Here is a 19,023-nt window from a genome sequence, read left to right on the forward strand (position 1 = left end):
TTTTCTTTACAATCCCATCACATTTATGTAATACAAATACTAAAGATAGAATTAGGATATCATGTGTTTGTGTACAGTAGCACTCCCCATGATGAAACAAGTAAAATCAACATGAACATCTATTTTCAAAAACACCAGCTGTCCTGTATTATCAGCCTAGAACTATCTCTAAGGAGACAAAGTCAGGTACAGCAGCTTTCCAGCCACTGTGATTTCATACTGCTCTATCTTGGCTCAGTGCTAAAGTCACATATCTGACAGTAAATCAGGCCAAGTCCCAGGCTGGTCACTGATCATCATTTGTGTGATAGATGTTCAATAGTTCAGTATACACTAAAGATAATTTTTCCTATGCGGCTATGTTGCTATGACCCCAATATGGCAGGCAGACTTTAGCTGCACAGACTCTGGGCATGTCAACTGAAAGACTCAGATCTCCAGGCTTATGTCTCCCTCTAGGGGGTGGATTGCAACTGACACTCTCTGAGCCTCCGGGCTCACAAGCCTGAACTAAATCCTATCCGCTGACTGAGTGCTTGTGGTGTGTTACTTTCCATAACGAAGCTCGATCATCTTTGGCTTTTCAAATGTACATTTCAGGTTTCAAGTCTGAAAGCAGCGAGTCTCACACACAGAAGATGTGAAATAATCACCAGCGCGGGACATGCAGGTTCACCCTACGCCCAGTGAACCTGAGATCCTCCCTTTGATTGCCGTTTGGCCTCCATGATGCAGAAAGCTTCTTGCTCCTCGCTTATTTCCTTCTGCCTCTTCTCATCCAGAAACGATACCAGAGAGTCCCTCATGTCCACCACTTCGATCATCTCCTGAAGGATTCGCTCTTCTTCTGCCTGCTGCTCTGATGTCTTATCTGGAAAACGAAAACATATGCACACACCCAATTCTAATTAATAACAGACACAAACATCAAGTCTAAGCTGAATAGTGGTTCTTGCAAGTAAACTCTCGTCCTCTCACTAATTAGGGGGAAAAAATGGATAATTGGTACTGTACCCCTCCCTTCCCAACATCTGCTGACTATGATGCAAAAACCTTTCTGAGTAGAAAGGCTGCCAGACTTGCCAGGAATGTATTTTTATTTTTCCATAGAAGCAAAAGGCCCCTTAGTGAGTCATTTCAAACTTTCAAACAGTTAGATTGCCAAGGCCAAGGTTTGTACTTTTTTATAGTCCCTTCAGTTATTCCTCTCCTGTCCATACTTGCCATGAGGAGAAAACATTTCCAACTAAATATCTATTCATTGCCCTCTTTCAGTGGAAGAACACATTCCATACATTTCACCTAAATCTAATTAAAGCTTAAGCAGACTGGAAATTATCTACTTGATATGTCTGACTCGAAATGCTGAGCCCATTATTGCACTGTTGAAAGTGCTTCAAAGGCAATCTGTGGCCTGTTTGGGCCAAACCGGGGACTCTTTGACCTTTGTTTGATGTTTTCTGGAAATAAAGGCTAATATGAACTTCCTGCTCAGTGCACCAGTCTGTGTTAATTAATTGTAATATATTTAAAAATTCTCATCAGGTAATAGATGATGATTATGGGACTGCATTTTGGCATGTGCATCCCTGTTTTTTTGCTCTTTAAATGGACTGTTTACCTCCATGCAACCAAAACCTGACTAAATGTGATTAGACTAAAAACAGAAGCCGAATGCTTCTGGTGCCAGAAGTCTTATCTCTTGCCAAAAGATTCTGCATATTCATATATTCTTATATTCAGTTATTTGTTTGCAGAAAATGGTCAAAATTTGTTTTACTGCACAATACACTACCTGGAAACCCCAGGGGAAACATTATGAACGGGCGTAAGTTACTAGTTTAGTGGCATTAATGCTGGAAGAAATTATGGTCAATAAATAATCATATGATATGTAATTTAGTAAAAGAAAAAAACATGGTCCAGTAGTGTATAGTGTCCTACAAAATGCAGGACATTGCTATATGCAGAACTGAGTTAATGGGACAACAACAAACGTGGCAAAGACAAAGAAAGCATTGATGTGCTCATTAGTAGGACAAACATGCACTGCAGTACGGGCCTTGCTCGGCCTGGTGCCTGTTTAGAAGTTAGGCTCCTCCCTTTAACTACATCAAAGACACTTTTAGTTACAAGTCTTTCTGTGTGCACACCAAAGTACACACCATTTATCTCCATGTATTTCCTGAGCTCCAGCTCCAACATGCTCTGCTTGTCTTCGAGTTCCAGCTGTCGAGACCTGCAAGAGAAACAAGCATCAGCTGAGTCCTGTCAGTAGTAACGCTGTATGTTATCATGAGGACCGACAACAAACGACATTTCACTGTAAAAAAAAAGACTGGCTTTTAGCATTGTGAGGTCAGCCAGTCACCGCAGTGTTTTGATGTGAGATCTGCTCCGTCTACCATGTCACTTGTATACAGATGCTCTGTTGTATTACTTGTATGACTAGACAAACTTTTACTCCATGAAATAAAGAATGAACCAGTGAGGCTGCAGACTTACGCCACCATGAGTTCAGACTCCTCGGAAACCAATGCATTCTTTTCATGAACGAGCTGGATCCACTGTTCGATCATATCAGGAGAACCGCTGCGTTCTGCAAGGAAAAAATGGTGCATATTTTCTTTAAGAAAACAGGAAGATGTGCTTTTTTTGGGTGGGGTGGGTTCTCAATAAAGTGGTGAGGAGGAACCAGATTTATTTGCAGCATCTGACACAGCACCCATGTGAGTGTTTGTCTACAAGCCCACACGCTAACTTGTATAAGGATTCCAAGAGGCTGTAATAAAAAGAATTCAGCTGACCTACAAATTTAGGGCTAGATTTACTAAACAGACCAAAATAGCATAGGAATGCAATCCCCAAATAGCGCTCATACGTGTGGTTTACAAAAGTTTCACGGCTTTCTAAACAGAGATGCAGTCAGTTCATTTTTATATCAAGGGCAGATAATCAGACCTGCTGGTTTGTTTAGTGTTAAATATCGCCGTAGTTTGAAGTAAATGGTGTGTTGCAAATCTCAGTAATCTCGGTTTGTGCACTTGGTTCGTATAAAATACTGCTAAAAAGTCGATTGAAAATACAGATTCTAGCTGTTCAACAGTCCTGGGTCTTCTATCTCATATTTTTGTGTCATCATGTGCCGAATGTTTTCAGCTGGTGAGAGCTCTAGACTGCAGGCAGACCAGTTCAGCACCTGGACTCTTCTACTACAAAGCTATGTTGTTGTAAAAGCTGTCGTAAAAGCTCACAACAGCACATTCTCATGCTAAAGCATGCAACATGCATAGACAACTTTCAGTACTGATGCCGTCTTTCCGGATGTGCGAGCTGCTAATTCCATAGAAAACATACCATTAGAGAAGCATGCTTTTAAAGTGAAAGCTGCTAACAAACTGGATGTTTGACTCTCCTCTTTAGTCCAGAGGACACACATCATTCCCACAAACAATTTCAAATTTATCGATCTTCCTCAACTATGAATCTTTATTTATGTGGAAGCATACACTTTTAGAATGACTTTATACTTCCAAAATAAGCTTTTTTTCCATCGCAAATGTCCAGAGATATAGAACAATACACCCCAAGTTCTTTAAATATGTATAAAAAAAGAAGATCTGATCTTACCAGCCTCTCCTCGCAGTGTCCGCTCCAGAGTCACACCTTTGTCCTCCAGGTCTTTGTAGGTCACCTCAATCTCCTCCAGTCTTCTCTGGATAGACTGTGAAACACAAAATCAAAAAGTACATCTTGACAAATATTTTAATGAAATTGCTTTAATTTCTTGAAATAGGCTTTGGTGACAAATCTGAATTCCATATAGGGCAGATATATAAAAAAAAAAAAAACATGCAATTGAGCCAATTCTTGTAAAATGGATATGGATGAGTTACACTCAAGGGTTCACCCAGCTTCGTGGCATTGCTCGATGGGGTGTGAAGACAGATGATTGACAAGTACACTCCCTCTCCTGCATACTCTAATAACTGTGCAAACACTGAGGCGCACCTGATTGGATGAATGCCTCTGAAGCAGATGAATGGGCTGTCTGCTTCTGAATTTTAAACGTAAACCAACACGGTGACTCATCTGCAAACTTTCTTTAATATTAAGAACAATTTTCTGCAAAAATTTGTTTCTCTTAACATTTTAGGTGGGATTAACAGCTGATTACAGGCTGATGAATTTGTCTCCACTATAGATTGCCAACTGCTAGCTGTGTTGTGATTTGCATGTGTTTGCATTTACTGGATTTCAATTTTATGCAAACTGTATGACTGGCTGCAGCAAAAATGACTAGTAAGCATGGATTCACATAACTTTACAGATGATAAAAACATATCTTAGAAATGACATAAATTACAATATTGTATAATAATAATAATAATAATATATAATTATGTGCATATTCATTGCTCCACTAAGTGAAGTTGTAGAAAAACGGACCAGGAATGAGTTTTAGATCACTCACCTGAGCTTTGCGGAATCGCTGTAATTCACTCATCCTGGCTCGCCGCTCCAACGTCTTCATCTTCTTAAACTCCAGCTTCTCTGCCTCCACGGGGTCTGATGGCACACTCTGAAACTAGAGGTAAAGTAATAGTACAGTTAGTGCAAAATATCCTCCCCCTGAAAAACTGAAACAAATGAACTCTACCGATATCCTTACTTGGTCATCAAACAAGTCAATGTCTTGTTCATCATCGTCCTCATCATCATCGTCCTCATCTCCTTCGACGCCCTCTTCTGAGGTGTGGTGGACATGTCTGAATGTTGTTTCTGTGGGAAAAAGTAAGAGTAAGTGTTGCAATAAGCCTGGATGACTCCAGATTGAGCTAAAACCAAAGAGATGAGTTGCCAGCTTACCCACTCTCCCCGGCTGATTAACGTGGACACTCAGCCGGGTGTCTCTGCTGATCCTTGGTGAAGAGAGATTCCACGGAGAAAACTTTGATCGCACTCTGGCCTGCCCACTTGGCATCTCTTTTCTTCTGAAGCAGCGTCGATTCCTCTTCTCCCGCATTTGCCCAGCAGTGCTCCCACTCCAGTAGCCCTCCTCTTCTTGCCCATCCAGGCCCTCTGTTTTAGGAGGCCCTGCATTAGCTGAGGAAGAGGAGCAGGAGGAGGATCCGCCATGGGTTTCTGAATCCGAGTCTGCGCTGAAGCTGTGAAGATTCACCAGCTGGGTTTTTTCCTCAGCGGTCAACTGAAGCTTCCGCAGTGACTGTTTAGGACGGGAGTCTGGTCTTGCTTTAGAGCCCTCCTCTGTGGGAGTCGGAGATGAAGGTTCTTCTGGGACGGTGAGGCTGATGAGGTGGACTGTGCGAGGCTTTGCTACTGGGGGAGAGGGCTGATGGCTGGGAGTAGTCTGCCGAGAGCGACGGGGCTTTGGAACTGGACACGGAGTCATTTTTTTTGTCTCCTCCGCCTCCTTAATGGCTGCTGCTACCTCAGATTTAGGTGGATGGTCTGTGGGAGTTTTTGATACAAGTGGTTCTTGGGAGTCTTCTTTTGACTCATATATGCGGTGGTCCTTTTCTTCAGATGTTTGTGATTGTGTGTGAGTAGGAGGACCACAGTCCAGGGTGTTTTCATACTCCTCATCTGACGGCGATGGAGTATATTCATCACTGGAAACTCCGTTTCCTTCTTCTGTCTCTCTCTGAGTTCCTTTGCTTTCCTAAATTGATAAAAAGCATGAAAAACATGTTTAATTTAAATTAGCCCACAGACTATATACAAATTAGTTACGTTTATTTAACTATATATTAACAAATTATTTTAGAGATTTGAAATGAAAGAAGATGCAATTGTAGTTTCAATAACTCAGATGTACAGTAGTTTTCGGGTCATAAGCCGCTACTTTTTCCCACACTGTGAACACTGACTGCGGCTAATGCACATTTTGTTTCATGCCGCCAAAAACATTTTGCCTGGTAACAGTAGACCAATCAAAATGATAAGTAGTGTATATATTTTTATCGGTTGTTAAGAGACGTTGTAATGTTGTTTGTGCATTGTTCTGTAAAAAAACCATAAGCAATGTAATTTGTGTGTTACTGATACGTACGTATACTTAAAGGTAGCCGTGTTACAGGCGCTGTTCGAGGAAAAAAAAAGCATTTGCAGTATGTATTTTTGTATGTTACCATAACGTTTATGTTACCATGTTTATGTTACCTTACGGATTAAAAATACTCATGTGTAGCATTTCTGTGTAAATATCTCATATTACAGGTGAAACGCCTTACGGCTTAAAATCCGGTGCGGCCTGTAGTCCAGGATTTACGGTAATTAAAAGGATTAACAAAAATATTGCATCAACTGTTGAGTGACTGCAGCCATTTTTAAATATATATAAATGTATATATTTAATGTGATGTTACATGAAATATTAGGACTGTCTTTAGTTCAATTGTGTGCATGCCCCCCTAGTTGTATCTTGCGAGACAGGAAAATGAAATGAAAGAAATGTACGTGCAGTTTGGTTGAGATTAGGCATTTCCATTGGCTATTATAGAATAATCCACTTCTTTAGTAATGTAGTCCACTCCACTTTTCTGCATCTGGCTGAATGTGAGCAGGCAGTATTGTACTGTATGCTTCAGATTTCCTCCTGCTGCTTCTGTCATCTGTCACTCTGTCATTTATCATTAATAAATGCTAGTGACTCAGAGCTTTTAGAAGCCATCCATGCATGGATCACACTGCCTACACAGTTTTACTTTGGATTATGAGCAATTTATGATGTCTCCACACTTTTTTTCTTCCCATCACACTGGCACAGGTTAACCTACCCTTCAGCTGTCCAAACAATGCTATTCAGGAGCTGGTCTGGCTTTTCAGGTGATTTTATCACCACTTTGCAGCTTGTGATGAACACTGCTTTTTCTCTCATGACTAAATCCCCATGATCCTAAAATCATACAGCCCTATGGTCAATGGACTAGATTTTTTAGCTTTTTATGTTGTTGAAAGTGCTAGTTCATTTGTCCACTCCTAACATTCCCGCTATCTCTTTGATGCTTTGTTTTGATTTGCAAATTAAGGATAGGCCGCTTCTTTTGCATGGAGAGTACCTTTGAACTCATGTTGTGGGTTTACAGCCGTTGCCTCAAAATCCAAATACTACACTTGGAATATCTTATAACTGTCCACAAAACAGCTTCTGAGTGAATGATACAATTAGGTTTGGCCTCTTGGAAAAAAACTAAATTAAATCTAAAACACAAGGCTACATATAGGCTGTAATTCTTAAACGCTTCGTCCAATTTGGATGCAAATGACCTTGAATTAAAACTGTGTCTGCACTAAGCTTATCTTCATCACATAGCTAAAAATGAAATATGTTAAAAAAAAAAGCCCAAATAAGATTCACCAGCAACTAACAAGTAACCCTTCTTAAAATTTGTATCTACAAGTTCCCTCAGCCCCTCCCTCCTGTTCACTTGTTTGAAACGTACCTCTGTTGTTGAAAAATCAAAGCCATCTACCAGTAAATGAAATCATCCTCCTGCTGTCTTGAATAAACCCTGCTCACCATAATGACTGTCACCATGCGTTCCCCCCTTACCTCTGTTATTGTACACTTTTCTCTTAAACCAGCGGCAGTAACATCTATACTTTAGAAGCCTGCAGCAGACCCCAACAATGTCAATAACTTTTAGTCTAGTGTATTTAAAATTCTAGTCTCTATTAGAATCACTGACACCTCTTTAAACTGGTTTCAATCCTCTCTCTCTCTGGCCTCACTTCAAATCCCACCCATTTCTAAATACTTCTAGTGTTCCTCAGGGATTTGTCCTAGGGCCTCGTCTATTTATCTCCCTCATCTTGGCCATATCTTCCATAAATTCAATATCAATTTCCAGGTTATGCTGATGACACCAGCTCTATCTGTCCACCAAATACTCCTTTGCTGTCCCACCCACATCCATCTGTGTTAGCTTCTAGGAAAATCCAGTTCTCCCCCAACTTTCTCAAACTGAACAGTGATGAAACTGATGTTCTCCTCATTCGCACCAACACCACCATTGACACCTCCTCAGTTTCTCTCTCTCCCATTCCCAGATTAAGAGTCTGTGTGTCATCCTTGACAGCACACTTTCCTTCCAAGCTCACATCAGTAGCGTCACTCCATCCTCATGACATTGATTGGCTCCATCCATCTTTCACACCGAACGGTATTCCTGTCCTAATTCACACCTTGGCTATATCTCTCACTGATTACTCCGAGTCCTGTCTCTTTGGTCTTCCTCTTATTGTTTATAGGATATTGTTGTTATCATCCTTGAACTGATCCGTAACTCTGCTGCTTGCATCATCACCAGAATTCAGTCCGTTGGTCACATCACACCTGTCCTTCAGCAGCGCTCAAGTTAAATATTGCACTAATTTCAATATTCTGTTCCTCAGTTTTAATGCCATTCTTAACCTTTCTTCACAGTACCTCTATGAGCCTCTGCACATCAACAAACCCATTCGCACTCTTACGGCTTACGGCCATACCACCCTGAGCACGCCCGATCTCGTCTGATCTCGGAAGCTAAGCATTTTTTTTTTTTTTTTACCTCTGATTTCTCGGATGGGAGCCCACCTGGGAATACCAGGTGCTGTAAGCTTTGGAGTGGCTGTAGCTCAGGAGGTAGAGCAGGTTAAGCTGCTGATCGGAAGGTTGATGGTTCGATCCCTGGCTCCCCCAGTTTGCATGCCAGATATCCTTGGGCAAGATACTAACCCCGACTTGCTCTCTGATACATCCATCAGAGTATGAATGCTTATGAATGATAGTTAGAAAGCACTCACCGTATGGATAATAGTGCTTGTGTGAATGGGTGTGTGCGGCGTGTTGTATAGTGCTTTGAGTACTCCAGGAGAGTAGAAAAGCGCTATATAAGAACCAGTCCATTACCATTCACTCTCAAGTCTTTTTCTTCTATCCATCTCACTGTGGCATCCATCCACATGACTACCATGGGATCTAGAGCCTTCAGCTGCTCTGGCCGACCCGTGGCTTCCCTCCCACCAGAGATCCATAACATAGACTCTCCCTCTGCTTTCAAATCCTGTCTCAAAATGCACCTCTATAAATTGGCATACTCATTATGATTACCTTCCACCTGTCATACAAATCTGTGTTCCTAATGATTTTATGTATTGTAAACTTGTTTTGTTGTTATCATGATTACTGGGCTCTAACTGTATGTTTGGAAACAAATATTCTCATTAGATGTTTCTCCGCAATCAAGCGAGTCCTGCTGACACAGAACCCGTCAGCCAGAAAGATGATGCAACTGAAGATTGTGTAACAAGAGCATAATGAATAAGAGGACTCAACATGGTGTCTGGAGTCATCAGCAGCAAGCAACAGCATGGTTTACATCAGTTCTCTTCAGTGACCCACCTCACAAGATGTTGCAGGCCCATTTGCCAGCTCTTCAGAGTGTAGCTCACAGTAAAATTTCCCTGTGGAGAAATCAGAGATAAAAAAAAATGTTAAAAAAACAAAACAAGAAAAGTTGAAATTTAGAGACAAGTGAACGCTAAAGAGGGAAACCCCTGCTGCTTTCTTAAATTATTCATCTCCTTTTAGTCTGAGTACAGACCCCTTTGAAAAGGGTCTCAGCGCAAATGATTAATTATACATATAAATAATTAAGCGGTGATTCACTTATAGGAGCAAAATCTGATCTTGGCTTTGAGAGAACAATCACAGTACTGATGCAAGAGCTGTTGAAAACATAGATATAAGCACTTTATACACAATAATACAGCATCAAGCAGTTTCACGGAGGAGTGCTAGATAGGCAAAAAGACAACAAAAGCGAAGGAGTTAGACCAGATATGGACGAAAGCTGCCTCTTTGACAGTAATCACCAGCAAATACTCGAAGCTTCAGTCAGCGTGGGGCGGATATCTAATATTTGATTCTATAACAGCTTTGAGAGAAAAAAAACAACACTTTATAATGATAGTTGCTGTAGAGTGAAGAATAAGATGTTAATCTGTGGTTTTAGCTAAGATGGTATATACACCTATAGGTAGAGCGACAGATATGGATATAGTTGAAAACTTGAGTATAGTCAAAATATAGACATGTATAAATTCAGCAACTAGGAGTCACCTGTATCCTGGTCAAAGGTGTATCCTCCTAGCCTAAGTGTGATGTTGCATCGAGCGCAGGTGAAGCAGGTCCGATGGAAGAACTTTCCCTCAGCACTGATTCGCTCCAGCAGATAAACCCTTTCACCACAGAAGTAACACTCCTCACTGTTTGTCATCAGCGCAGGAGTATCCGGCTCAGGAGCCACCTCGGCGACAGGATCGAGCTCAGAGGAGACGGGAGATGCTAATGTCTGAGGAAAAAGGTCAGACAGCAGACTGAGATTTAACAACAGAGCACGATGATTTTTAAAGATCAGTATCATGCAGAAAGCTTGCATAGTCCAGCACGAGTTGTTGAATCACACTCACACTGTCCTCATCTCCCATTCTTGTCGCTGTTCCAGTGGCTTGTTTGTTAGCTGCCAGCTTTTCCTGCAGAGAAAATAAAATAAACTACCACATGACCTGATTTTGTTGAGGATATCGAGAACAGTTGCAAAACAAACATGATTAAACAATATCAAGGAGTAGAACAGCAAAAGCCACTTCCTCTGAATTAACATCTAACATCTTGTCATCACAAACAGGAATCCCAGACAAAGCAGACATGTGAGTCACCAACAGCTCGAGAACACAGACCGAAGGCCCCGGAGTGAACTCCAGCCAACAAGCTAGTGTGTTTGAAAATATCTTTATCAAAGATTCCTCCGTGCTGTGTAAACAGTGAACTCAAGGCTCAGTGGGCGTACCTTACGTCTTTGCAGAGAGTTGTGCTTCAGCTTGCTCAGGAAAAAGACAGCTGACTGTGTCCGGGAGAAAGACAGAGACTTGGACGATGGCTGGAAGCCTGTGGGCTCTGTTGCCAACAGAAAATACAAAAATGCAAAATGTCAAAGAGGGACACACAGCAAAATCATCTTAAATTAGACTAGAATGCTAATATAAAGACACCTGAATGTGAGTGTTGGCCTACTTGCAGCTCTTCAATACAGCTGCCCAGTATATTCTTAGGGCACCGTTTTAAAAATTGTCTCTATCAGAAATATGACAAATCAGTCTTAGTTGAATTTTCAGTGGCGTCACATCAAGCAGCAGTTGGATTTAACTTGTCAATCTACATAAAAAAAACTCTTCAGCTGCAGTTCTGACTATCACCCCCACTCTTTCATCATTCAGATAAGGTTACCCAAGACTGACAGCTCCCTGCTGTCTGCACATCAGTCAGCGGAGCACAAGCACAGCATCACAGAGTATATCACACCCACCTCAGCTCATTCAGTACCTCCAAAGGCTGAGCTCACATCTACACTGAATAAGTCCACATACTGAAAAAAGAAACTGTACGTGTACCTCTACAAAAAGCCAGGGGAAACCCTTCCTTCAGCGCAGGAAAAGCAGAACCCCTTCTAGAGGCGCTGCTCACATCAGACCCCCGATAAGTCAGCTCTACACGATGACTGATCTGTCTGCTGCTGGGCTGGCTCAAGTGCAGGAGAGCAGCACAACCAGTAGAGGCTGGCTCTGAGCACAGCACTAGCCACTTAAGCCAAATGAATTCTGGGTAATATGCTTCTTAAAGGGGTAGCACTGATTTGAACGTTTCTTGAACATTTTTCAGTGGGAGGACACCTGAACCTTTTAAGGTGATTCTAATGCTGCGCTGTGTCTAGGCAACAGAGTTATGTAAGACTGATATTGCTGTCACTAATAGCTACTAATATATACTACATATATATATATAAATATATTTATAAAATATAAGCTTATATTTAAAGAGACGTTCGATGGACTGTGGAATTTTGCAAATGCACTGATTAAATTTGACTTTCTTAATATTTGCATAGATGATAAATGTCATAGTTTTGTATGTGTGTGTGTGTGTGTATGAATGTGGGTTGATTGATTTCTTTATTCTAAAACTTTCACCTTTTTTTGGTAAAGCGAAACCGCTTTGGATCTGGGTGAGGTAAAGAACCATGGTCAACTTGTCTATGTGATCAGTGTTAGCCAGGCTGTTGGGAGACATGACAGGGGGGATGCCCAGCTCCTTCTCCAGGATACTGAAGGCCAGTTGGTTGTTGTGAACACAATTAGACTCATCCAGGGAGGACATATCACTTGGAAGGAATGAGAAAACAGCAAAGACGGTTTGTTACATTGATTAGATAATGATTGATTGATTAGAAAATCAAAGCACTCTTGTACTGCCGAACAAAAACTAAGCAGGAACTCACATGAGGTCAGGTCTGAAGTGGTGGATCAGAGCACACAGAGCCAAACCGGACCTCCAGGACCGTGTAAAGTCTTTTACATTCACATTTTTATAACCAGCAGTGTGTTTCTGACACCATTTCAATAGCTCCTCAGAACCGCCAGCTGAATCTGGGACAGCAATAAACCAGACAATAAATCAGAGAAACCTCTAATAGCTTTTGCAGTTGCATATTTCATGCCAATGCTAATCGCAATCGTGTTTCCCGGTTCATTTAGCAAGACCAGGAAAGAATAACCAGAATAACCGCTAAAGGAGTCGCTGACCTTGACGCATGTGAAGTGAACTCTCCTTTTGTTTCTTGAACGACGGATGAGTTTTTTCAACATCGTACAGGTGCTGCACCTAAGTTGAGTGACCGGTACATACAAAGAAGATGGAGTCAATAAATCAACGTTTAACCTGTTTAGTTCACATAGATCTATTTGTTTAACACAGCAGATGCATTGACTAGAAGCCGAGGTCTGATAAACTGCTCTCATCAATTTTCACGTTTCATTTCTTAACACAGCTTTGCTTTGAAGAGCACTTGAAGAAGGTACTAGACTGTTTTCTGCCTCCCTAAATGAACTTTAGGATGAAGGCTTTAAGAAATCTTTATTTCTTAAAAGCTTTATTTCAATCTCTGTTGACTAAATAAAAGATAACACCACTAACCTGATGGGTCTGGATGGAGGACAAGTTAACTCTTTGGTACCGTGTTCTGGGGTCGATGCTGTAAGCAGCATACTTTTTGCTGGTGTTCTCTGGTGTTGTTTGGGACAGGAGCTGGTAGAGGCTTTCACTGCATATTTGTAAAGACAAATAAAACCAAAAACAATCAACAACTGTAGTATATTGCAAGTAAGGGATAATTACTGGTTAACTGCCTCTGACATTGTCCATTTTTAGCTGATCTGCAGGTACACACCCTTATTTTTTTAACACTTTGTTGCCAAAGGATGGTATTTTATGAGGAAATAAGCTAAAAGTTCCTTTATTATGTAATTCAAGTTTTAAAATCCACACGAACATTTATCACTAAAAGCCTAATTGTTTTATTCTGGTCACATCAAGGACTCCTGCTGAAATAATAATAATGCTTATGCAATCAGAACAACTATCCATCACGCTGATTATGTCAGGATGGGTAGTGTTGCTGAGGATGAGACCCACAGGCAGGCTGACAAATTCTAGTGCGACATTTCTCTACTTTATTCAGTAGTTTTCAGTCAATGTGATGTATTCCTTTAAAAGTTTAACGTAATTTCCCTGTGACAAAAAATTACATTAATATTAGAACTGTAGTCTTTGCTGTAAGGAAACAAAAAGTAAAGCTTTCTTTTAATAAACATTCAGTGTAAGAAGTAAACAAGCTGGCAGCAACTACATTAGCAAATCTAATCTCAAAATGTGAGATCATGAAATAAAACCGTGTGCAGATTATTAGCTGTATAAAATGTACTTACCGCTCAGCCAGGACTTTGAGATGTGGGACCCCATTACCCCAGCTCCTGACCATCCATGCTGCATCGAAAGCAGCAAAGAACCCACGAGCGATGCCTGTACCCAGAGGCCAGAAAGGCTGCAGAGAACACGCACTTAATGTCACTTTGTAACAAAAAATGTCACTTTATCAATTAATTAATAGTAAATGGAGTATGCCGTGTCATCAACCACAGAAATATGTTAACCGTAAAAGCCTGTGTGGTGTAAAATGAAACATCCTGTCAACCTTATTTTGAGAAAACTTCATGCAGAGGCTTATCTAGTCAGGCAGACGCAGGGTGAGTAGACACGTTAGACTGTGCTTCCTGCAAAAACATCAGCTTGCTAAAGCACTAAAAATGACGGTGCTAATTTTTAGTGTCAGAGTCAGCGCACTCACGCACCATTATAATCGTTATATGGTCAACACTGTTGTTAAAATTGTGGGGCAAGTGTGTGTAAAAATAATTGCTTCATGCTCATCTAAACACATAGTTTCATGCATTTCTTTCCCCACGCTAGGTATAAAAAAAAAAAAACTAATTTCCTCAAGGATTGATAAAGTAGTCTGTTTCTAAATCAGACCCTGATGATGTCAGTGAGACTGGATATCACTAATATGAGGACATCTCTGGCCACAACCCCAAAAATCTGCTGTTTAAAATTTTGTGAAGGGCATCCAATTAAAAAGTTGGCTCAAACAAAGGGCGGCCTTAAAGGAAGAGGAGCTAAAACTACTTGTTTTAAATCGTGAATGATGCAAAACTTCTCTTGTAAAATCCCAAAATTCAAATAACTGTTGTGAAAATGAGCTTAATAAGATGCTTTTATTGATGTGTTAATTCACCAATTTGGTTCTTTGATTCTTTGATGTCTCCAATTGCCTTGCAATTTTCTGCAAGTTAACTAGAGGTTACTTTTATTTATTTTAGTTCCAGTGTTTCATTAACTGTATGGCATTAGGAAGCAGCATAATATAATTCAATACAATATTCTGTCCCACAGTTATCTAGCATTGTTAAGGATATGAATTAAGGGAAAAGACCCCAAATTGCTGCTCCCTACCTCCACTAGGCAGTCTCCAACAAGACCAATTAACAACTTCTTCCCTCTCCTCTCCTTGACCAGCGAGGCATTCTCAGCACGGTGCATGCAGGTGAAGTCGAACATCGCCACATCCCGCTGGCCGGCGTGATTCTGAGCAAACTGGAGGTCAGGCAGTCGGCCGCCAGTGGAGAAGTCGGCAGCATCACACGCATAGTTGCACAAAGCCTCGTAATCCACATTTGCAGGGGCCAGCAGCTGTTCTGCATCATTATGATCCTGCAGATATAGAGGGAGAAGTGTATCGGACGACTTCTGGCACCTTCACTTACACAGATGACATGTCTTACACTTGGTTTGCCGCATTAGCTGAGGGGCCAGGCAGCAGAGAAAGAAGAGATGACTGACAGTTTTTAGTGTCGCTACATTGAAGCAGCAGCAGGGCTGTGTCATCTACGTGGTTTGTTTCTTTTTCTTTACTGGCCAGAGATAGAGCTCGTGCCAATAAGAATCACACTTTTCCTCAGTAATAGATGTGTTATTCTCACCTGTTTAATGACCCCTTTCTTTAACAAGCTCTTCTTTTTGGCAGTCATGACAAAGTAGTGGGTGTCGTCTTTGTAGTAGACAATATTCTCCAAATCAATACCTGGAACGGAGAATGGAGAGAGAAAGTATGGAGGAGAGGTTGAATGAGGTAAGCTGAAAGCAAAAGCATTTCTGCAGTTTCTCTCAGTGCCATATTTCTCTCAATAGAATGTTTGCTATTCTCTTTTGGTTTAACCACTTTGAAAATGTGAGAGCTTATTGGCCTACACAGGGAAAGTCAGTGTGGATTGATTAGACAGTCATTCAAAGGGGTGCGAGCACAGCAAACACAGTTCAGTTCCTCTAAAGCGTTTCACTGATATGAAAGTGCAGTAGATATAAATTAGCTCAGAGGATTCAGGCAGGTTAACCAATAGTTAACAATCTGACAGGAAATTAGATGAGGTTTGAAACGCAGATTAACAGCACTGCTGTTTGTTTCACACTTCACGCTGAACCCGAAGCAGCAGTGTGAACATTTATTTCATGCCTTGAGGCTTGCATTCAGCAAGGCGCGACAAAGGAAAAATTAAATGAAAATAAAAGCACTCATGTTGTTATTAAAAATATTCTGGTTCAGTGACTCAGCTTAGTGAACGCTGCGGAGTAAAACAAGTTAATCCGAAGCCAGCGATTTTCTCTTTTCTTGCTTTAATTTTTAAACATTATACTATAAATAAGAGCAGACAGCTGCTTCACTGCAAATTAAGATGTCCTCCTCTTTTTTTGCCAAACATCACTGCAGATGTCACAGGGATGCCTACCAGTCTCATTGAGTAGCTCTTGGAAAAACTTCTGGTTATAGATGCGGGCTACACCACTGATCTCCTCTACTTGGGTCTCAGCAGCTGTGTGTCTGTTGATGAAATTGGCCGTGATGCCGATCGCCAGTTTTCCTCGCAGCTCTTTGTGCTTGAACCCTGAGAGTTTGGGTAAGAAGAAAAACAGGAAACTTAGCTGATGAAATGCTACATTTTGAAAAAGACTGCTGGGGTAAATTTGGATTGTGCGTAATAACTATGTGTATCAACTAGGCCTTGTGAAATTGCTTAGTAGCCCTTGTTGCATCAGTGGGAAATGAAAGTATTCAAGCATGCATAAGTATTTGTCTCACCATCAGGGACAAACCTGCCTCCCCCAGCAGAGATGAAGACATCAAACTGGAAGGCTGCGGCAGGATGAGACCGGGGCTGCAGTTTTGCCATCCAACCTGTCAGAAACACATCAAACTTTTATGTTCTGCACCTCAGCGGATTTCATCACAAGTTTACTGCTTTACATGTTGGTGGTCTATGAATATTTCCAGTTTTGAGAAACAACAACAACAGTGGATAAAGCAAGCAAACTTAATAGGGAGGATGATGAGGATGGTTGTTAAACGCACATACCATTTTCTCCTGAGGGCTCAATCAAACCCTGGAACTCCACTCCAGTGTGCACCTCTACCCCGAGGAGGAGTGCCACCTTCAATAGAATCAACTGCAGCTGACGGATGCCTAAAAATATATGTGGGTGTTATGAGAAATGTGTGTGTAGCATAACCAAAATGCTACAAATACTATCAGTCGTGCACAGATTAAAAATGGTTGCTAATATTGCAATTCTCTCTTTAAAAACTCTTCTGTTAAGGAAATTCAGTAATGTGATGTCTGAAATTTGCTCGTGCTGACCTACCAGAACTTAAAGGTAATAAAGCCATAAAACATGAATGACAGAAAAATACAGAAATTGTGAATCTGAGAGCCCATTTTGTTTGATTAGCAACGATTAAGTGAAAAAAACAACTACACGGTTGAAATTTGAGATTGTATCATGTAATACTAAAAGTATGGGAGCCCCATAAACAATGATAATGCAGTGAGTTTATTTAATTCATTTCAGACTGGCTCAAAACGGTTTTATATATAGACTCTCACTCCAATAACTGACTGAGGCACTCACTGATGTGATCCAGAGAGCCAGAGCAGAATTTGCCATAGAACTTTTTGGCTCCGAGCTCGCGGAGGTCATAGATGGTGTAGGGCCACAGATGGAGAACATTGTTTCTGGAGAATGTCTCCCGCTTCTCCAGCAACACCACCTGAGCCCCCAGCAGGGACAGTTCAATGGCCACTCTCAGGCCACATGGACCAGCACCCAGCACGAGGCACTAGGAGAGAGGAAATCAGCAAACCCTCAGCATGGACGCGATAATAAAACATTTTTAAAGCAAAAGGTGAGGACAAACGAGAACGATTTTAAGCTGCTCTTGAAGGACAATTAGTATAAAGCCATTTGATGACTGTGAGAGTGTCATGAATTATATATAAAGGGCAAACATTTAACAAGAAATTAAAGGGAAGAGATGCAAAAAACCCACAGAGTCACAGCCCACAATCAAATATGACATCTGAATTGAAAATAAATTGTAGTTTGATGGCTGCAGTTATCGATCCGCAAGTGCAGCAAAGGTTCTTGGAAAGGAAAAAGCACTTATAGATAATCTGTATGATCTTTTTAACAACTTTTTTTGTTATAGTTTTAGGCATAGAATGTTTTCTATAAAAGTAAGGAAACACCATTATTATCACAGGTTGATACATTTATGTTCTGACTAAAATAAATGCATCAAAAAAGCATTCAATGAAGATTAAAATACACAAAGTTGAGAAAGATAAATGTCATAAAATGCCAGAAAGTCTTCGTGGACAGCAGTACTCATGGCCTAACCTAATCGATTAATGATCCACATGTTGCAAACGCTCTTGCAAATTTAACCTACTCGAGTCGAATTTTAACTTTCTATAATGAGCCACGACATAAATGGATAAACTTCCTCTACTAATGAAGATTCTGTGACACGATCCAATCTCTGGAAAAGCTACGAGACGTGATTTAACTCTTTTAATGTAGCTGCGATTAAAGAGGAATCTCTATCATGCAAGTAGTAGAACCACAATCTCAACTTCTTACATCAAAATCTTTTAACTTTTGAAAATGACAATAAATGACCTTTAGTTGTCTGTACCTTGTTTTTAGTGCAGACCTTTCCTTGCTGATAATCTTCATGAGAAGCTCTTTTATCAAGCTTGGTCCACAAAGCTTTGGCCTTCCAGTAGTTCAGTCTTTCTTTTAACTTTGCGTAGAAGCTCCCGAAATCCTCCGGATCGATCTCCAGCTGCCTGCAGAGCTGAGTGAAATGGTGCTTTACATCCTTACAGGTCTGGGCTTGGACAAAGAGGTCAAACGTAGCATGTGAAGGGTTGACAGGACCTTGGCTCGCCATAGCTGAGGATGTCAAGAAGACCAGTTCCTTTTGGTCACTGGGTTGGGTAGCTGTGAAAGAAGAAATTATATCGTGACATCATCTTTTCCTACCTGGAAGTAACACCTCCTCGGGATAGGTTCATGTAAATGATCAAACGTTTTCCCACTGTTTACAGCCTTTGTTGCTGTAATTTTTAGAGGTGGTCCAGTTATGTAAAACTCCTACATGCCTTGTTGTGGGAATTTCCCTCCTCGTGTGCGCTTAATTATAGTCCAGATGTTTGAACACTGATGGCTTT

General features: G+C 40.9%; 1 protein-coding gene across 2 annotated transcripts; it reads right to left on the minus strand.

Annotated features, from left to right (window-relative positions):
- Positions 1-259: 259 nt before the first annotated feature.
- Positions 260-18,778, minus strand: mical1 (microtubule associated monooxygenase, calponin and LIM domain containing 1). Of its 2 annotated transcripts, XM_085343873.1 has the most exons (23): positions 18,486-18,778; positions 17,420-17,627; positions 16,867-16,974; positions 16,593-16,688; positions 16,243-16,398; positions 15,439-15,539; positions 14,912-15,169; positions 13,828-13,943; positions 13,037-13,163; positions 12,646-12,724; positions 12,342-12,489; positions 12,034-12,224; positions 10,857-10,963; positions 10,477-10,539; positions 10,127-10,358; positions 9,407-9,468; positions 4,870-5,683; positions 4,673-4,782; positions 4,475-4,588; positions 3,631-3,724; positions 2,506-2,599; positions 2,166-2,239; positions 260-871 (listed from the first exon to the last, which is right to left on the minus strand). In XM_085343873.1, the coding sequence occupies exons 1-23, from the start codon at positions 18,741-18,743 to the stop codon at positions 678-680; spliced, it is 3,804 nt and encodes a 1,267-aa protein (XP_085199999.1). In that variant the 5' UTR covers positions 18,744-18,778; the 3' UTR covers positions 260-677. The 2 variants fall into 2 exon arrangements, with proteins under 2 accessions (XP_085199999.1, XP_085199997.1); XM_085343871.1 differs by having other exon boundaries at positions 4,673-5,683; positions 9,407-9,483; positions 10,130-10,358; positions 12,028-12,224.
- Between the last annotated feature and the right edge of the window lie 245 nt (positions 18,779-19,023).

The sequence above is a fragment of the Diplotaxodon limnothrissa genome, linkage group LG20 (assembly GCF_057381915.1).
Source record: "Diplotaxodon limnothrissa isolate DT_005_m linkage group LG20, D_limnothrissa_male_GT1.1, whole genome shotgun sequence".
Classification (NCBI taxonomy): domain Eukaryota; kingdom Metazoa; phylum Chordata; class Actinopteri; order Cichliformes; family Cichlidae; genus Diplotaxodon; species Diplotaxodon limnothrissa.

Excerpts from the sequence above, each read along its gene's own strand:
- mical1 (XM_085343871.1), bottom strand. The coding sequence starts at position 18,743 with ATGGCGAGCCAAGGTCCTGTCAACCCTTCACATGCTACGTTTGACCTC. Across the intron at positions 16,689-16,866 it reads TGAGCCCTCAGGAGAAAATG|GTTGGATGGCAAAACTGCAG; the intron begins GTATGTGCGTTT and ends TGTTTCTGACAG. Across the intron at positions 13,944-14,911 it reads TTGGAGACTGCCTAGTGGAG|CCTTTCTGGCCTCTGGGTAC; the intron begins GTAGGGAGCAGC and ends TGTTCTCTGCAG.